General features: G+C 41.9%; 1 protein-coding gene and 1 long non-coding RNA gene across 2 annotated transcripts in view; one reads left to right on the forward strand and one right to left on the reverse strand.

Annotated features, from left to right (window-relative positions):
- LOC307020224 overlaps nucleotides 1-20,519 on the forward strand; it is a 411,310-nt gene that overhangs the window by 293,272 nt on the left and 97,519 nt on the right. The window lies entirely within an intron of this gene.
- Nucleotides 13,434-20,519, reverse strand: part of lig1 (ligase I, DNA, ATP-dependent) — a 71,459-nt gene continuing 64,373 nt past the window's right edge. Inside the window, exons 25-27 of the mRNA XM_079651387.1 lie at nucleotides 20,195-20,338; nucleotides 17,749-17,841; nucleotides 13,434-13,622 (exon numbers count right to left, since the gene is read on the reverse strand). Of these exons, the coding sequence (XP_079507513.1) occupies nucleotides 13,548-13,622; nucleotides 17,749-17,841; nucleotides 20,195-20,338 (312 nt within the window). The 3' untranslated portion in view covers nucleotides 13,434-13,547. The remainder of the gene's footprint in view (nucleotides 13,623-17,748; nucleotides 17,842-20,194; nucleotides 20,339-20,519) is intronic.

A 20,519-nucleotide genomic window follows, 5' to 3' on the forward strand; every position in this document is an offset into this window, starting at 1 on the left:
GACAGAGTGGGACCTGCTATATATAGATGGGTTGATATGGGGACACACTGACATGAGACTGAGACGGACACAGAAGCAGGACATGGGGAGAAACATTTGAGAAAGAGCAGACACGCTCGAGTGGAATTTCTGCAAAACATTTTTTTTAAAGGCCTCATTCCATCATTTTGTCACATGTCATAAATATGCATCAATTTCGCCGCTGGCGTTTAGTGGATGCATGCACAAATGAATGGTCTGTGGTGCTCCTCCAGCTTCAGGAAACACAAAAGCTGGATCCACTTTTACCACAAAAAGAAGTTTAAAGTATATCATGATCCGACTCTTTCTGCCCCCCTTGGGAAATGAATATGAGGGGAAAGAAGAGCTGCTCCAAACACAAGTGAAAAGATGATGAAAATAAGGTGTTTTGCTCGTAACAAGTAACAACATCTGCCAATAGAACAAGTGAAAATTCGCTTGGTAAGATTTCTTGAATAAGATGGGATATTTAGATGAATCAGATAATGTAATTGACTTATTTTGCACTATATTTTTCCAGAATAAGGAAATCTTTTTGTTACAAAATAAGCCACAAATGCTCAAAAATTTTGTTTTCTGATGTTAGCTGGATTTTTTAGAATAAACTTGAAAAAATAGTCTTTGCCTTAACAAGATACTCAAGATGCATTAAAACAAGACCCTATGTCACTGCATTGTTACTTCTTAGGTTATTAAAGCAAAACAATTATGAAAACAAGGTATTCGTAAGGAAAATCAGCTTGGTATGATTTCTTGAAATAAGATGGGATATTAAGATGAATCAGATCTTGAAATTAACTTATTTTTGAACTATATTTGACCAGAATAAGGAAATGTTGTGTTACAAAATAAGCTAACTAAATGTTAGTTGGTAATTTTCCAATAAACGTGTAAAAAAACAAACTTTAAATAAGATGTTTTCAAGTGTCTTATCCCTTTATAAGGTACGTAAGATTTGTCTCATTGTTACTTCTATATATATATATATATATATACTTCTATGTTACTATTAGGTAAGTATAAAGAAATGTCTGACTAGATATTAGACAACAAATACTTGGCAAGAATTGTTCCAGTTTGTGTAGTGTAGAGGAGGCACTTGACAAGGTTGTCCACTTCATCCTCTTCCTTGTCATCTTGCTGAGGCTTCTTATCCAGGTTTCCTCTGCTGGATCTCCTCTTGGCCGAGACGGCAGCAGAGCATTTAGCAACAGATTGACTTTTGCTTACATTTGAGACTGCGGCATAAATTCTTGCCACTTGTGAAATATTGCAACCACTCATTCATCTTAACACCCCAAATACCCTGCTGACGGATCAGCTGAACAAAATGGACCATCTGCCAACTTGTTGGCGCCATCAACTGTCTAAGCTTTGGCTTGAACGTCTAAATCGCGACATCCTTAACAATTATGGCAGATCCTGCCTTCAGGCCCCGGAGAAACAGGGGGATTCTTTATGAGCCTGGCAGGTGCGGAGCATGGCAGCCGCCCAAACTCGTCAGCGCCGAGTGACGGTGGCAGCGGCAATGGCTCAGCTTGGCAGGCAGAAAGTGTATCACATATAGAGCGAAGGCCCCGTTCCTTCGGCTGGCAGCCGTGCAGCACACTAATGCAGGAGAGGGAGAGCTTATCTGCAGCTAAATTATACAGAGAGGAGGTAAGAGAGAGAGTTAGCTGTAAGAAACGGACAGAGAAAACACGATCCATAGAGACATTTAGAGATGTTTGCTAAATTATACATCAGTCGTCAGCTGCACTTTAGTGATATTGGGGTGGACAAGGCTTCATATCAATTGGTGTTATTAGAGATGAATGAATACACAAATTACCCCAGGCTTCAGCCACGGTGAGAATGAAACCATCTTAACTGTCAGTCCATGTAACTCATCAGGCTTGTTTTTTTGCGGGTTGAAACAGTGGACTCAGTAGCATGTCGTGAGGGCATGTCATTAGACACCCGTAGAAATATACAGAGCATTTTCCCTTTTGATATTGTAATTTTCTTTGATGTAGAATTATTTCCAATGGCAGGAGAGAGAAAAACAAACATACCAAGCGCACATTGAAAAGACCGGGGATAATCAGTCTGGGAAAGAGTCCCGAGCTGTAGATGCTAGGCACCCTTGTCAACTCCGCATGTCTAATTTGTCTGCAATGTTGGGTATGTTTGTCACAGAGCAGCGGTGATCACACGGCAGGCTGGCAGATGTGCAGCGGGAGAATGTCTTTATCAGAGCTTCTGTGAATGGAGAGTGTCTTTAAAATAGGACAGGAGGGTTTATCGCCGGTTTAATCTGGGAAAAACTAAGAGACACAGAAGAAATACACACCACGGGCTGGTTCACACCAAGGTCAAAAGACTAATGATCGTGGACAATGATCCGATGGAGAGCTCTGCTGTCTGACCCCCTTAAGCACAAGCCTCTCAGTGTGGGCCAAAGTGAAGCAGTGACAAGTGGGCAACAACAACTACCCTCGCCATCATAAACCAATCATAAAGTGTTCTCGCAAACGACTCCAACGGCTCACAGTTTTGCTGCAGGGGTTGGATAATCAAGCGAAACATTTCCATAACCAAATAAGGCAAATGAGCCATGGCGAGCAATTGGCCAGAAAACTGTCAAAAGTTGATGCTAGGAGGCAGGATTAAGTATAAATACAGCAGTGTGGTTCTCTAATAGGACACCAGTTCAAAGCCTGATGACTAAAATAAGATCTGGAGGAGGATACTGCAACAAAAAAAGAGTAGAAATTGTTTGTATACCTTATTTTTAAGCATTTAGTGCAGAGATCCCCAACCAGATAAGTCTGCAGTTGCTTATGAGCAGATGGAGGGATTGTAGCTTGAAGTCTGTCAAAAATGTAAATGTTGACTCAGTGTGAACATGATGTAAAAAGAATATGTGTGTGAAAAATAGTGCAAGCAAATAAAAACACTTGGATCAAGGGAATCAGTAGTTTAACTAGGCATGTTAAAGTGGCACACGAACATATGAAATTGTTATTTTAAAAGTACCAGATAAACCTTTAAAGAGTCCTCTCCTGCTGATGTTCAGGTGTATATCAGTATGTAGTGTCTCTACTTTAAAGAGTCCTCTCCTGCTGATGTTCAGGTGTATATTAGTATGTAGTGTCTCTACTTTAAAGAGTCCTCTCCTGCTTATGTTCAGGTGTATATCAGTATGTAGTGTCTCTACTTTAAAGAGTCCTCTCCTGCTGATGTTCAGGTGTATATCAGTATGTAGTGTCTCTACTTTAAAGAGTCCTCTCATGATGATGTTCAGGTGTATATCAGTATGTAGTGTCTCTACTTTAAAGAGTCCTCTCCTGCTGATGTTCAGGTGTATATCAGTATGTAGTGTCTCTACTTTAAAGAGTCCTCTCCTGCTGATGTTCAGGTGTATATCAGTGTGTAGTGTCTCTACTTTAAAGAGTCCTCTCCTGCTGATGTTCAGGTGTATATCAGTATGTAGTGTCTCTACTTTAAAGAGTCCTCTCCTGCTGATGTTCAGGTGTATATCAGTGTGTAGTGTCTCTACTTTAAAGAGTCCTCTCCTGCTGATGTTCAGGTGTATATCAGTATGTAGTGTCTCTACTTTAAAGAGTCCTCTCCTGCTGATGTTCAGGTGTATATCAGTGTGTAGTGTCTCTACTTTAAAGAGTCCTCTCCTGCTGGTGTTCAGGTGTATATCAGTATGTAGTGTCTCTACTTTAAAGAGTCCTCTCCTGCTGGTGTTCAGGTGTATATCAGTATGTAGTGTCTCTACTTTAAAGAGTCCTCTCCTGCTGATGTTCAGGTGTATATCAGTGTGTAGTGTCTCTACTTTAAAGAGTCCTCTCCTGCTGATGTTCAGGTGTATATCAGTATGTAGTGTCTCTACTTTAAAGAGTCCTCTCCTGCTGATGTTCAGGTGTATATCAATATGTAGTGTCTCTACTTTAAAGAGTCCTCTCCTGCTGATGTTCAGGTGTATATCAGTATGTAGTGTCTCTACTTTAAAGAGTCCTCTCCTGCTGATGTTCAGGTGTATATCAGTATGTAGTGTCTCTACTTTAAAGAGTCCTCTCCTGCTGATGTTCAGGTGTATATCAGTATGTAGTGTCTCTACTTTAAAGAGTCCTCTCCTGCTGATGTTCAGGTGTATATCAGTATGTAGTGTCTCTACTTTAAAGAGTCCTCTCCTGCTGATGTTCAGGTGTATATCAGTATGTAGTGTATCTACTTTAAAGAGTCCTCTCCTGCTGATGTTCAGGTGTATATCAGTATGTAGTGTCTCTACTTTAAAGAGTCCTCTCCTGCTGATGTTCAGGTGTATATCAGTATGTAGTGTCTCTACTTTAAAGAGTCCTCTCCTGCTGATGTTCAGGTGTATATCAGTATGTAGTGTCTCTACTTTAAAGAGTCCTCTCCTGCTGATGTTCAGGTGTATATCAGTACGTAGTGTCTCTACTTTAAAGAGTCCTCTCCTGCTGATGTTCAGGTGTATATCAGTATGTAGTGTCCGTACTTTAAAGAGTCCTCTCCTGATGATGTTCAGGTGTATATCAGTATGTAGTGTCTCTACTTTAAAGAGTCCTCTCCTGCTGATGTTCAGGTGTAAATCAGTATGTAGTGTCTCTACTTTAAAGAGTCCTCTCCTGCTGATGTTCAGGTGTATATCAGTATGTAGTGTCTCTACTTTAAAGAGTCCTCTCCTGCTGATGTTCAGGTGTATATCAGTACGTAGTGTCTCTACTTTAAAGAGTCCTCTCCTGCTGATGTTCAGGTGTATATCAGGATGTACCGTCTCTACTTTAAAGAGTCCTCTCCTGCTGATGTTCAGGTGAATATCAGTATGTACCGTCTCTACTTTAAAGAGTCCTCTCCTGCTGATGTTCAGGTGTATACCAGTATGTAGTGTCTCTACTTTAAAGAGTCCTCTCCTGCTGATGTTCAGGTGTATATCAGTATGTAGTGTCTCTACTTTAAAGAGTCCTCTCCTAGTGATGTTCAGGTCCATATCAGTATGTAGTGTCTCTACTGGGACATGTCTCCATGCTTTAATGTTCACAAAGCTCTTTATTTTTCTCATACTGCCTGTGCTGCAGCACCTCTTTTCACCCTCTGTCTGAAACCAGAGCCCAGTCTGCTCTGATTGGTTAGCTGACCGGCTCTGTTGTGATTGGTCGACCGTTTAGAGATGTCACGCCCCTTAACCCCCCTTAATCACATTGTGTTGGAGCGCTAGCCAATAGAAGGCCAGTGTTACGTAGTGATGTCACTATGTTACGTAGGTAAACAAAGGAGTCCAATGGAGGGGTTTCAGGCAAGGGGGAGGGGGGGGGAACTCCCTCAGGAGGAAACTTTTATCCAGACTGAAATATTTGGCAACTGTATGCATTGCCATGAGACTTTGTACAAACATTCACGTCCCAATAAGAATCCTCCCAAGACAAACATGTTGGTGCTTTCCTTTGGTTTATGAGCAAATACCTGCAAAACAAATGCCATACAAATAACACTCCCATGATCTTTTGGTGTCCGTACTTTGTTACTAAGCTAAGACCTTGTCCATGAAAACATTGCATTTGCATCCCTGTGCTTCAATTCAGACTGAAACGCAAACCAGTTATCTTAGACTTCTATACTCATCTCACTTTGTATTGCTGCTGCTTCACGGCAATTTCCCTCGGGTTGCTAAATAAAGTTTCATCTTATCTTAATCAAAGCTTAACCAAAGCAAAGCAGAGTCGGTTAACAAAGCGGTTTCACTTTTTACATTGGAGCGATGTGGCTGTGTGAGGGAAGGGCTCAGGAGGTCATTTACAAACAATATAATCTCATTTAACTTGGAGGACTTGTTGGCTCAGCTACACATGACTTGTGCTCGTTGAAGTGAGCTGATGAAGTGCCTGATGAGTCAGAAAGCAAACACAATTGCGCACTATCTCTCTCGTCGAAGGCCTAGTACCCTTTCAGAGTGGATCCTGGAGGACGAGGGAAATCGCATAAAGAGCCCAAAATGAGGGGGCCTGACATCATCAAATCCGAAAGGTTACTGGCCAACGCTGGGGCCTCATGCTCAAGAAAAACACGATTGATATTCTGCGGTTTTGGCCGGGGACAATGGCCGGGTCTGTCCCTCCCTCTATCAGAGCCTGGCATGGCAGAGATGTCACAGAGAGCACCAAACAAATGGATGGAGGGATAGAAGAGGGATGGAGAGATGGGGAGGAGGAGGAGAACAAACACATTGTTCACTGGGTGGAGAAAGGGGTATTGTGAAAATGACAGATAGCTTATGTGGGAGAATGGAGTGGAGGAGACAGAGAGGGAGACAAAAGGAGTGAGAAAAGGTGAAACCTGGCATTTTTTTTTTTATAGATGCCCGCCTTTTTTTTCTCTGTAGTTGGAGTTAATCCATAACCCTGCTTAAGGGGACACTTCAGCAAACTTTAAAGACGAACACAGCAGAGACAATTTCAGCACAGAGGAGCTTGCCTTTCATCTGTCACAACAACACAGATCAGTTCTGCGGCATTTTATATAAATCACGCTCCACGCAGCAAAGCCCCCGGTGGCTTCTTAACACGTAGCGAGGCACAGCAACAGAGGGGGAGCAGGTAGGTTTGCAAATGTGACTTTCCCCCCGGGACCCGAGTGAACGGGTGACTTGATGTGAACTAACAGCACAGATGTTAGAACACGGCCAGGACCTCGCTGGCGAAGGAGGCCACTGTGCTGCTCCGCAGGCGTGTGATATGAGCCAGCTGCCCCCCTCAGTAAACATCTCTCTCTCTCACACACACACACACACACACACACACACACACACACACACACACACACACACACACACACACACACACACACACACACACACACACACACACACACACACACACACACACACACACACACACACACACACACACACACACACACACACACACACACACACACACACACACACACACACACACACACACACACACACACACACACACAGAAATGGAGACAGTAATTTGTACGCTTGCAGCACTTACTACAAACACACGGCCAAATAAACACATTTGTAAAACTCAACAGCTTTGTCTCTTCACAAGAAGGATGACCCTGTAACTGGAAATAATCCAGACTATAGCAGACGTATTTCTTTAAGTCTACAGCCATGCATTTGGCTCTTTAAGGCTTTAGTTAAAAAGGGACAGAACATCTAAATATTGATTATAAAAATGACTTCATTCAAACATGGAGAAAAGAGGGAATGGAGACATTCATGTTGAAGCTTGCAGGACACAAACAATACATTTGTAAAACTCAACAGCAATGTCTCTTCAAATCATGACCCCTACACTGGAAATAATCAAGAGTATAGCAGTTGTGTTTCTTTCTGTGGTTTGAAACATGTCTACAGCCATGATGTTAGCTCTTAAAGGTTTAGTTAAAAGTGACAGAAAATCTAAATATTGGTTATAAAATCTAATTCATTCAAAAATGGACAAAATAGGAAATGGAGACTGTACAGTAAGCTTGCATTCTCTATCTATCTACACAATAACATAAAGGTACACAAAGACCCCCCCTCCAATAACACAATCAGAGTATACACCTTAACAAACAGCGAGTCAACCCTCACAGTAATTCCCAACCAAAGCCGGGATCATGCAACACAGAATGGAATTGAATTTATGACACATTTGTATTTCTCAATACTTCATGCTCTGCCGCCTGGTTGATTTCCATTAGGGTCTTTTTTTTACCCATTCCTCACATTTTCTCACGCCAACTCCTAAAGCAACAGTACCGCTGACAAGTGCTATTTGAATTTCAAATATTTAGCAACACCAGCCGGTCCCTTGTTTCTATTAAAGAAATTGACGAGATGTGATGATGATATTACAATATAAGTGTCAGATGTAGCCGAAGTACCGCGCAGCAGGCGAATATATTTCAAGAGCAAACTGTGAGGGAATAACACCTTTAAATCTTCACTAGGGGAAGGTAGTAAGTGGAAGAAAGTATGAGTATGGTACAGATAAACCACAGTGGCAGATCGAGAGTAGGATTTGGTATTTCCATGATTATCCTACCACAATGGTGTCCTTCTCAAAGTCCCATTCTGCAGACACAAGACACAGCCCACACGCAAATAATAGGCAAACCACCAGCCGTGCAGTATGCATACTCGCATGCCGACATAGCACAACACATCTTGACCTCACAAGCACTCCAGTATAGGAAATAGAACCCACTCTGCATGAGGAAACAGGGACATGCCACATACAGTGCGAGTCACCACAGAACGGGCGAAAATGCAAATGATCCTGCAGACCAGCCGCTGCTGTTAAATTGCACACTTGATGAATGCCTTCTTGCAGCCAGAAGAAAGCCGGCTTACCGACGCTTGTAATTTATTTCCTGCATCTCATCGTGTTCAGCACAACTCCCCGATAGCTCAGCTGGAGCGATGCGTTTATGATCACCTAGTTCATATCTCTCATAGATCGAAAGCAACCATCCTTTTGGCTCGGTGTAGTTAGAAAGGACAGTTGACCATAAAAACTAATACATATTTTCCACTCCCCTGTAATGCCATTCATCAGACTAGATTGTTTTGGTGTTGCCTTTTATGGTGAAGTATATGGTGCTTGGATTGAGATGCTAGAAACCGTGACCTGGGATAGAAAATCTTTGTAATGCCATTCATCAGACTAGATTGTTTTGGTGTGAGTTGCCTTTTAATATAATGGATCTAGAGATGATGCTCAGCTTGAAGACCGCCAAATAAATACTTTTGTAAAACTCAACAGCAATGTCTCTTAGCTTAAAACCATGAAGCGGTAAATCAAGAGAATCCACAGACTTTATGGTATATTATGAATGTATGTATGTCTTTGTATTAAATGGTGTCAAGTGAACAGGAGTATCTTAGTCTGCATGATGTTGGACTTCTGCATGTACACAAATGATGTATCTAAAATATCATATTCCATTAAAAAATGTATGGACTCTTATTGCACTATTTCTCTTTTTGTATTTACTTGCACAATTGTTTCTGTGTATGTGGTATTGTGTTGCACTGCTGGAGCCTCTGACCTGAGAGTTAACTACACTGTGGCTTTGTATGTATGACTAATAAAAACCTTGAACCTACACCAATGCATATTCCAAGAACTGTAAAAACATGGGGAGCAGACCATGATGACCCAAGTGTCCAAGGAACATTCAGAGCCAATCAGTGAACGATGTAAGGTTACGTTATATCTGTAACTTCGTAAAGAAAAGATTGTATTGAAAGTAAACACCCGGAATCGACCCTCCTGTCTCCATCCTGCCTTTTTCTTGAGATGCTTTTCATGTAGGAACTATTTTCTCTCTACAGAAACGCAGCGCACAAGGAAGTTTGTTTCTACTCATGTATCGGAGGATCTTTTCAGTTAGTAAGTAACACAACTCTGTCGGGAAGGACGCCATTAATGCTTTCACTTCTCTCCATCACCAGTAGCCATCTTTCACTTCTCTCCATCACCAGTAGCCATCTTTCACTTCTCTCCATCACCAGTAGCCATCTTTCACTTCTCTCCATCACCAGTAGCCATCTTTCACTTCTCTCCATCACCAGTAGCCCTCTTTCAATTCTCTCCATCACCAGTAGCCATCTTTCACTTCTCTCCATCACCAGTAGCCATCTTTCACTTCTCTCCATCACCAGTAGCCATCTTTCACTTCTCTCCATCACCAGTAGCCATCTTTCACTTCTCTCCATCACCAGTAGCCATCTTTCAATTCTCTCCATCACCAGTAGCCATCTTTCACTTCTCTCCATCACCAGTAGCCATCTTTCACTTCTCTCCATCACCAGTAGCCATCTTTCACTTCTCTCCATCACCAGTAGCCATCTTTCACTTCTCTCCATCACCAGTAGCCATCTTTCAATTCTCTCCATCACCAGTAGCCATCTTTCACTTCTCTCCATCACCAGTAGCCATCTTTCACTTCTCTCCATCACCAGTAGCCATCTTTCACTTCTCTCCATCACCAGTAGCCATCTTTCACTTCTCTCCATCACCAGTAGCCATCTTTCACTTCTCTCCATCACCAGTAGCCATCTTTCACTTCTCTCCGTCACCAGTAGCCATCTTTCACTTCTCTCCATCACCAGTAGCCATCTTTCACTTCTCTCCATCACCAGTAGCCATCTTTCACTTCTCTCCATCACCAGTAGCCAGCTTTCACTTCTCTCCATCACCAGTAGCCAGCTTTCACTTCTCTCCATCACCAGTAGCCATCTTTCACTTCTCTCCATCACCAGTAGCCATCTTTCACTTCTCTCCATCACCAGTAGCCAGCTTTCACTTCTCTCCATCACCAGTAGCCAGCTTTCACTTCTCTCCATCACCAGTAGCCATCTTTCACTTCTCTCCATCACCAGTAGCCATCTTTCACTTCTCTCCATCACCAGTAGCCATCTTTCACTTCTCTCCATCACCAGTAGCCATCTTTCACTTCTCTCCATCACCAGTAGCCATCTTTCACTTCTCTCCATCACCAGTAGCCATCTTTCACTTCTCTCCATCACCAGTAGCCATCTTTCACTTCTCTCCATCACCAGTAGCCATCTTTCACTTCTCTCCATCACCAGTAGCCATCTTTCACTTCTCTCCATCACCAGTAGCCATCTTTCACTTCTCTCCATCACCAGTAGCCATCTTTCACTTCTCTCCATCACCAGTAGCCATCTTTCACTTCTCTCCATCACCAGTAGCCCTCTTTCACTTCTCTCCATCACCAGTAGCCATCTTTCACTTCTCTCCATCACCAGTAGCCATCTTTCACATTTAGTTCCATGCTCCCTTCTGTGCCGAAATACAGTAGGATGAAAATTGTTCCTACACGAACCACTGAGACATTGTTGTTGATTTAACAAATGTATTTTCTTGCCGCTTTGAGCATCAGGAGCAGAGTGCCATCTAGTTCCATTTTATTGCAGAGAAGGCAGACATCCCTAAGGCTGATATCTCCGACACTCACAACAAAGTCATTTAGATTGATGAATAGCACGAAGGGTAAGAGGAAGAATGTCTGTTTTTGATTTTGCGGTGAACTGTCCCTTAGTTTTCATTCAAGTTACATAAATCCGAGGATCAATAAAAGACATTCAAATTCATCCCGAGGGAAATTAATGTAAAATAGCTCAATCTTTCTGATAATCTTCAACAGATTTCCCTCAAAGCCACTCGCTAGAGGAAAATCAGTAGGGTTCTTCCACTGGGAAGTGTCGGTACACATTTTAGAATACGTGAAGATAGTTCTGTCTGGTGGATAGTGACATTACCTTTCCTTCCACAGATAGTGTGGCACCACTCAAAATAATTTAAAACCTATTATGCAAATTCCACTTTTTCATGTCTCTTCTACATCAACATGTGTCCCCTCTGTGGAAAGAGATTCTGAAAGTTTCAGGAAAAAAGATTCTCTCACTTTTTGTCCTGATCCATTTCTATAAAAACCTGTCTGAAAATGAGCTGATCAGATTTTGGCCACTATATGATGTCATAACGATGTGTTGGTTTGTGTAACCATTAGCCAATCACCAACCAAGGTAACCCCCCCCCCCCCCTTATCACCTGAATCTCCTCCTAGAGCAGTGGTTCCCAACCCTTTTTCCCAAGAGCCCCCCCCAAATTACTCCTGTTGGAAGTTGCGCCATTTATATTTTATTGTAATGTAGAGACAAGGCTTTTAGTGACGGTCATGTATTTCTTTACAATTATATGTAAAAAATAATAATAAAAAAAAAAGTCTAAATATGATATTTGGCCTCAAATCATCTGAGGCCTGGCGCCCCCCCTGCGATCTTTGGCGCCCACCCAAGGGGGGCACGCCCCCCAGGTTGGGAACCACTGTCCTAGAGCACCAGTAGGCGCGTTCACACTGGAGTACTTTTCCCGTTTAGTTCCGATAGTGCCTGGAACTTTGCGTTCACACCAAAAAGAGAACTTAGTGCCGGGAACTTTTACCCCCAATATTAAGGCCTGCTAGAGAGGTGGTACTATCCTGGGGAGAAAAAAGTACCAATTTCGATTGGCTGGGCGGATTGCAAACCACGCCCCGTAAAACTCTGAAAAGTTTTGTGAAGCCGCCATTGTATTTGCTGGCATTAGCATTATTAGCATTATTAGCATTAGCCCCGCGCACCAACGGAGAGAGAATAAGTTATGCCAACACAAAAAAAACATGGGAGCGGTGGAGATGAGGAGGTGTCGGCGTTCTGGCGATTTACTCGGAAGGCTTCAGTAGAAGCTGCTGGGAGTCCCAGCAGTCCCGATCTGTACTTAGTTCCATGGGGGTACTAAGTGATGGGCACTAAGTGCTGGCACTAAGTGCTGGGAACTAAGTACGGCAAAGTACTTGGTGTGAAAGTGGCTATTGTGTTCTTTTTAACCAAATATCTCTCAGAGGGGCGTGAGGAGGGGCTCCTTATTTTCATATAAAGTAACAGACAGAGAATCAGCACTTTTGAAACAGGGCTGAGACAGAGGGGATTATGGGATGCACGATCTGTTTGGTGTTTGGAGCCAAACACTTCAGAGACATGTTTGTATATATCTGAGACCTATAATATATTGATGAAAAACAGTATGATAGGAGACCTTTAAATCTACTGTATCTGCAGCCATATGAAGAGTTTGCACTTCTTCGTGTTTTCATTGCAGCTCTGTTGCGCCTGTGCGATGCAGACCTATAAACAAAGCATCATTGTCAAAGTCAACAAAATATTTCCTGCATAATCACTTAACTTGGCATTCACTGCAACACATCGCTGACAAAAGCACAAACACATTAAGTGGCTCAATCACGGTGTGGAGCACACTCACATCCCCTCACACGGCATCACTATGCAGACTCAACGCTCACAATCCTCTGCTTCTCCGTTTAACAAGCGCCCGTCCTTGGCTCTCGAACTGACCCCCCCCCCCAACCCACCCCCACATCTCTAACAGTCTCTGATTGATTCAGGCTGGACAGTTAGTGGATTTCCATCATCTAATGCAAGCTGTGAGTGCTTCTCTTTTGTCCTGCTGTTAGAGAATCTGTCAGCTCCCGCGCCTTTTTTTTCGACTTCTAATAACGTTTTCAGGCGGCCTGCGATCTCCTTGGCTCGTCCTCTCGTTACCGACACGCTGAACGCCGTTTGCCGCCGTCTTATGAGCAGAAAATCGGGGCCCGGCTCAAAGTATTGGTATGCAGCCCGTCCGTTGCAGGTTTTGCTGGGTGGTTTTGCACAGGGAATGTTTGATAGCGATCTATTACCAGCAGGTACGCCATAACTGCTGAGTCGATATGAGGTTTTGGGAATTTATGTTTACGCAATTTCGTCTCTGAAAGGCAGCCGCTTCGATGAATCAATATCACAAATGACAGCGTGCTTAAAACTGGCAACAGCCTTTATTTTCATTCGACATTACAAAAAGAAAGCTATTTACAATTATTTCTGAAATTGGCATCATTTATTATTCCCCACTGATGACCACAGATGATCAGTAGTAGTCCTCCAGATCGCCCTTCTCCCCCTGGTTCTGGATCTGCTGCTGCTTCTTGTACAAATCAGCAATCTGCAGGGAGATGGAGAGGAAGGGAGGGAGGGAGGAGGGAGGGAGAGAAGATCATGAAGTCAGGTCAGTAACATGAACAGCTAAAAATAACAGGATGATTATTCATATCCTGGGCTTTGAAGTCGGTGACTCCCAGCTGCTGACTGGGAGACGGAGGTGATGTTCGCTGAGGGTTTGAAGGTGAGGATGGGGGAGGAGAATAATGTGGGAGAAGCAGGGCCCGCCCAGAGTGAGCAGACGCAGGGTGGCAGAGCGAGGAGGGAAACAATGAAAGGATCAAGGTAACGCTTAGATTCTCAACCTGTTCGGTCCCCATGTTCTCATAATTCCTCTTGGCTTGATTCAGGATTATTTTCAAACTATCTGCTAAATGTTGGCTCCACGGTCTGTTTTGGTTATAATTGTGGTTTAAATATTGTAGTCCTTCAAGTGAAGATCAACTATGTATTGAGCACTAGTAGCTTTGAATGTTCGATGTGTCTTCAATACAAATATAAAAAATAAATTAAAAAGATCTGTCTGCTAAATCACAGAAAGTGAAACTGCTTTTATTGAATCGATTAGCCAATTAATTTGTTGGTCTTGTAATATAAAATATAAATGTTTGAATGATTTAAGTTTATTTTTAAGCAACATTTTTAAATTTCAAATACTGGTTTAGCTTCTCCAATGTGAGAATATATTGCTTTCCCTTCTTTTATTGACTTAAAATGATTACCTTCTCAACCTGTTCAGTCCCGATGTTCTCATAATTCCTCTTGGCTTGATTTTGGATTGTTTCAAACTGTCTGCTAACTCACAGAGAGTGAAACTAGGTGTGTGTGTTCATACTTTAACAACTGATCATTCAGATGCCGCTGATGTTGCAACCTGACAATAACGATCAACATATCTACAGTTAACAGATGGCTGCTAATTCCAGACAGTAAAAAATAACATTGTAATTTGATTCCGAATGTATAAAAAGTATCAAGGCTCAGGTAAAACAAAACAAAAAACAGCTGGATGTTTTAAGCCTCGTCAAAACTCCAATTTATGTGAGCAGTTACACAACTATAGGCGATGGTTGCTGGTTCAGATTCAGAGGAAGGTGTTCGCTGGCAGTCAGAGTTTGGACAAGAGTGTCTTAAATCTTTCAGGAGAGTCAAACTGGTGGACAAAGTGAATACTCAAAGCTACGTGTTAGCAGCTGTGATTTGTCTTTTGTGCCCCTGATGGATTGATAAGACTAGTTTTATTTGATGTGGGTCACAAAAGGAGATCAAAGCGACCACATATATATATATATATATCTAGTACCTGGCAGCCTCTTTGCTCTGGCACCTCTCTACAAAAATGCATGTGTTTGTGCAAATCTGTTTCCAGACCTAATCTGTATATGTCCTACAGTATGCATGTGTGTGTGTGTGTATGCGTGCGCGCGTGTGTGTGTGTGTGTGTGTGTGTGTGTGTGTGTGTGTGTGTGTGTGTGTGTGTGTGTGTGTGTGTGTGTGTGTGTGTGTAATAAGAGTGCAAATCTTCAATGTTAAACTTTACTTTAACAGTCGAGGGTCCTTTGACAATTTTTTTAATTCAAGGGGATTTGCTTTCATGAAGACAAGTAAAAAGAAACCCATTTGCAAAGATGAACGAGCAGGAATCCGCAGTTGTTTTGCAATTTTTACTGAATGGATAAACCAATTCATCATTTTGTCTATTAATAACAAATTAATCTGCAGCAGTAATGATATTCTTTTAAATAATTTAAGAAATGTTTAAAGCAAATATCTTTAAAAAATGTGCTGGTTTAGCTTCTCCAATGTGAGAATATATCGCTATTTCTTCTATTAGTGACAAAAAAGTATTGAATCTGACACACATTCAGCTTGTGGACTCTTCATTGATGATAACAAGCAGGGACGCGGGAAGGGGGGGTGCTGAGGGGGCTGCAGCACCCCCACCTGCGAGGCTCCACTAGCACCCGCACCCCCAAACACGGCGCACCTATAGTGTAAGCGCGCTACAGTTATGCCGCTGCGAGGCTCCACTAGTACCCCCCCTCCCCACCCCCAACTCTGACTGACTTCCCGCGTGCCTGATAACAAGCATTTAAATGTTTAGACCTAAACATTTTCAAACACTATTTACTATTACACGATTACTAAATAAAAATAACTCTCAGACTAAATGTTAATTTAAGTCAGTGTTTGGTGTCACATGGTGTTGCTTGACCTATTAATGTGAACAACCTTAAACTAGAGTTCCCATTCTTTTAAATGTCCAGAGATCTTTAATGTCCCCAGCTTCTCCAGTGAGTGTGTATTCTGTATTTTACACAACTGTACAGCGATGAGTGCATTGTCAGGTTGTTTGGGTCGAAGTATAAATAAATGATGTGCTGGTGGGTCAGTGGGAACGACCAAGAAAAGCAAAACATCTTAAATAATTCAAACGTAATTGATATACACTGGTAAAAACGTGATGTCACTGTACAGATGTAGCATCCATTCATACTCTGAGCTACATTTTGAGTAGAATCACAGTTTGAGGTGTCCGCGTGTTTTCAGGTGCAGCTGACCTGCTCATCTCTACTTTATCATTCAGTGTTTGTGCCCTCAGAATATATTACCCAGACTCCAACAGTAAACTCCAGAGGTGCCGTTTTACCTGACAGTCAGTGCATGAATCAATGCCAGCGTACAAAAAGCAGCAGCAGCTCGTCCTTGCAGTGCTATTCACGCTTGAAATGTTTACAGGACAGCTCTTTGTGAGGTGGCCATGATGACGTTGAAGCACCGATTTAAAGTAACATGGCCAAAAAAATAAAGTAAATTAAATTCCCCACCAGTTAACGGGCATTATTATATTTCACAAGGTCGACCTGTTTGACCTCCTGGTCCTCTACACATGCTTTACAGATGGGGTGTGATGCTCTAAGTCAGGGGTGTCCAGACTTTTTTCACCGAGGGCCGCATACAGAAAAATATACGAAGGGCTGGGACACTCACTAGAGGTATACTGCCTCATAAGTTAAGTTATAAGTCTGCAAAATAAATCAAATGTAGGTAAATGATGCTTAATACTTGAATATGCTTTAAGAAAAACAACAGCCTACATCACAGCTCTCAAAAGGGGTTTCAATGATTGTGTTGGTAGCTCATTCCTTACAACAGAAGTGTCCGATTGATTATAATAAGGGGACAGATGAAGGGTTGATTTCAAACTTGTTGTGAAAATAAGTTATTGAGCTTTTTTCTTATCAACTTAGATTTGTTGGAAAATGTTTTCAGGTTTAACTGACTGAATTTATTTGAAAAGTGGGCTTCTTAACACATGAATACTGTGTAATATCTGTTTACATCTATATTTAAGAAGTAAAAGACAAGCACAAGTTTCATTTGTGGGCCATACTGCATTATATTTTTTGATAAACATTTTTCAAAATGGTCCACGGGCTGCATTTGTACCCCGGGCCGTAGTTTGGACACCCTTGCTCTAAGTCAGGGGAGTCAAACTCAATTTCATCGCGGGCCACATTGGAATTATGGTTTCACTGAAAGGGCCGGTTGTAACTTTAAGACTATATAAATATTTAATATATATAAAATGATGTATTATATTACATTACTGCCTCGGATTATTTTCGGATAGGGTCATAACTTCATCATTAACTACGTCTGAAAGCAGAAGTCTACGGCAAATAATTGCAAGTCTCTTCGGTGAGAATGTCACAAAATTATTTAAAAAGAAAAGCCAAATTCTGGAAAAAAAGTAATAAAAAAAACCGAAGTGACATTTGGGGGGGAAAAGCAGAATTTTCGAATTCTGAGAAAAAGTCAAATTCTAAGAAAAAAGGCATATTTTAAAGAAAAAAATTCAAAATCTGAGATAAAAGGCATATTTTGATGAAAAACTTGAGGCATTTTGCTACATGTAGTTTATGGGCAACGTGCTTCTGTAAAACGGCATGTGGGCCACAGAAAATGAAGTCACGGGCCGGATTTGGCCCCCGAGCCTTGAGTTTGACACCCCTGCTCTAAGTGAACCAGACATTATTAAGACTCCAGTGCTGATTTCACACCCCTGTTTGTAGCCTCTCACTATAGGCTGATCTGAGTGTCAGTGATGTGATGTTTCGGTGATGTACCTGAGCTCCAGTCGTGGCGTCCTCAGGCTTTTTGTCATCTCTGATCCGAAGGAAGCGGGGGAACCTCAGAGAAATGCCCTTCACTGGATCCACCTGAGGGGGAGGGTCACAGTCAGTTTACAGTGGACAGACTAATACGTGTGAACATTTGCCCTTTAGTTGCGTTTACTGTCTTATAAACGGTGACCCCTAGATGTGTTGAATATCTTTCTGACCGTCAGGCAAAAAAAAAAACTACTTCAAGGTTTTAAAACATCAAAGATTTAATTACTTTCTTTTTGAATGTAAGGATTTTTATTTAACCCTCCTTTGCACTTTTGTCCTAATTCATGTTCCTCTGAAATTCTTTTTTACCTGATGAATCTCTCATCTTGTCTTTTTTTTATGAAAACCAAAAGGAGTGAACGTGAATCATCGCATGTAAGATTTCCAAATGAATATGTATGTAGAGATTAAAGGGGCTGCAATGTTCAGAAAGCTCTTTATTTGTCTCATACTGCCTGTGCTGCAGCACCTCTTTTCACCCTCTGTCTGAAACCAGAGCCCAGGCTGCTCTGATTGGTTAGCTGGCCGGCTCTGTTGGGATTGGTCAACAGCTTAGAGATGTCCCGCCCCTTATTTGATCATAGACATTGTGTTGGAGCATCACTTACATAGTGATATCATTATGAACTTTTTAGAAGTCTGAAAATGTCCAAAATGAGAGCTCATCAAACTAATCAGTGAAAACTGGCTACAAATGTGCGCATGCAAGATTCACGTAACCAAAAAATAACAAAGCCGAAGCTAAAGGAAGTGCATATGTGACCTGCTCCATCGGAATGAGTCCGACCCGAAGACACATTTTGTATACACTGCTGGAAAGAGGAGATTCCTCGCTTTCTAATGATATCAGGATTGTTTTTGTACTCGAAATATATAGCAAAATATGTCACATTATATAATGACTGTCACCGAGTCATCATTTTGAGAAAAAGGCCTTCAAAGTCTCCTCTTCTCTGGAATCCATCGATCTGATTGGTTATTAGCAAATGATCAAAATACTACGGAGGGAAGATATTTTCGTTTGGATTACTGGTCTGGGGGAAGCTCGCAAGTGTGTGTGTGTGTGTGTGTGTGTGTGTGTGTGTGTGTGTGTGTGTGTGTGTGTGTGTGTGTGTGTGTGTGTGTGTGTATACGTGTGTATACGTGTGTGTGTGTGTGTGTATTTTTGCGTTTGTGTGTATTGTGTTTGTTTCCCGGGGAAAACCCTCACGAGAAACACCGGCTGTTGTTATGCCTGCTGTGACGTCAAGTTACTCCGTTCTCCGCTTGTAAATATGCCGTTACAAACTTCAACGTTGTATTTATCATCTGAATTTGCCGAAACAAGTTTAATATTCTGAAAGCCAAGACTTTGTTTATTTGAAATCAGATGAAAACAAACTGTATCGGACCCTGCCGTGTTATCTATGATTACTCTACGCCTTACATTCATAATGTCAGCGGAGGGAGGGGGGGCGGCGCTGCGGAACAGCAGAGTGGCGAGTGAGAGCTTTCATCTTCCCTTTACGAGCTTCAAAAATGTATTTATCGTGTGATTTTGGAAATAAAAGTTTCATATTCTGAAAGCCAAGACTTTGTTTATTTCAAATCAAACAAAACACCCGAACCCCGAAAAACTATTTTTTTACGCAAATCCACGTTTATTTTTGAAATGAGCCGTTGCGACTTCCGACTGATTTCGATAGAGCGGGTCACATATTGATTTGTTAACTTCATATGTTGACTCACACTAACCTGTTCAAGCCTCATTAAAGCAGCAGGGACTAACATCTTAGAATAGTTGTAGTAACATTGTGATGTGGAGATGTTTCAGCAACAGTTAGTGCTGAGATAACCTATAACATTTCTGGTTTAGATTTGTTCCAACTATAGGAAAACCCTGTGACGAATCACCCGTCAAATCTATCCTGGTTGTTGACGATATGTGATGCATGGAAACTACTAACCCTCTTGGAAATGGCCTCATTTGTTTACAATGACTAATCCAGCTCTCTCAAATTCAAGTGCAGTAAAAAGTATGTTCATAGACACTTTGCACCCTTAAATGTGTTTTTTTAAATAAAGAAATGCAGTAAAATATGCAATACTCTTGTTTTTCTCTTACAAATGCTTGCAGACGGACATCTATCTCGGGGCCTTTTTTTCTTCAGGACTTGAACACTGTAAACTTTATAGCAAACCCTTTATGTGCACTGTGGGACTGTGAGTCAGACATGCGGCTACACAACGGGTGATAAACAAGTATCTGTGCCATTAAATCCGGCATCTTTTACAACATTTTTAATAACTCAATTAAGAGCCGCTAATTGTGACTTTTCATTGTCGCCAACAGACCATAACATGCCGGGTTTATCAGGGGAAACACATTCTGGGGGGGGGGGGATTAACGGGCTGTACTGACCATCCCCATGGCAGCTTTGTAGACGGGAGACAGCGATAGGTCGGCACACTTCACCTCCCAGACCTGCATGGCATCCAGCCACACCTCGGGCTCTGCTGATTGGTCCACACGGTAGTAGGGGCGGGGCTTAGGCAGAATGTGCTCCTAAAGAATAGAGAATAGACATTAAAGGTCTCCTATTATGGTATTTTTAGGCATATATTATGAGTCTCAGATATATACAAAACATGTCTCTGAGGTGTTTGGCTCCGAACACCAAACAGATCATTGCAGCATTACCCATAATCCCCTCTGTTTCAGCCCTGTTTCAAAAGAGCTGATTCTC

The sequence above is a fragment of the Notothenia rossii genome (genome assembly GCF_949606895.1).
Source record: "Notothenia rossii genome assembly, chromosome: 9".
Taxonomy (NCBI): domain Eukaryota; kingdom Metazoa; phylum Chordata; class Actinopteri; order Perciformes; family Nototheniidae; genus Notothenia; species Notothenia rossii.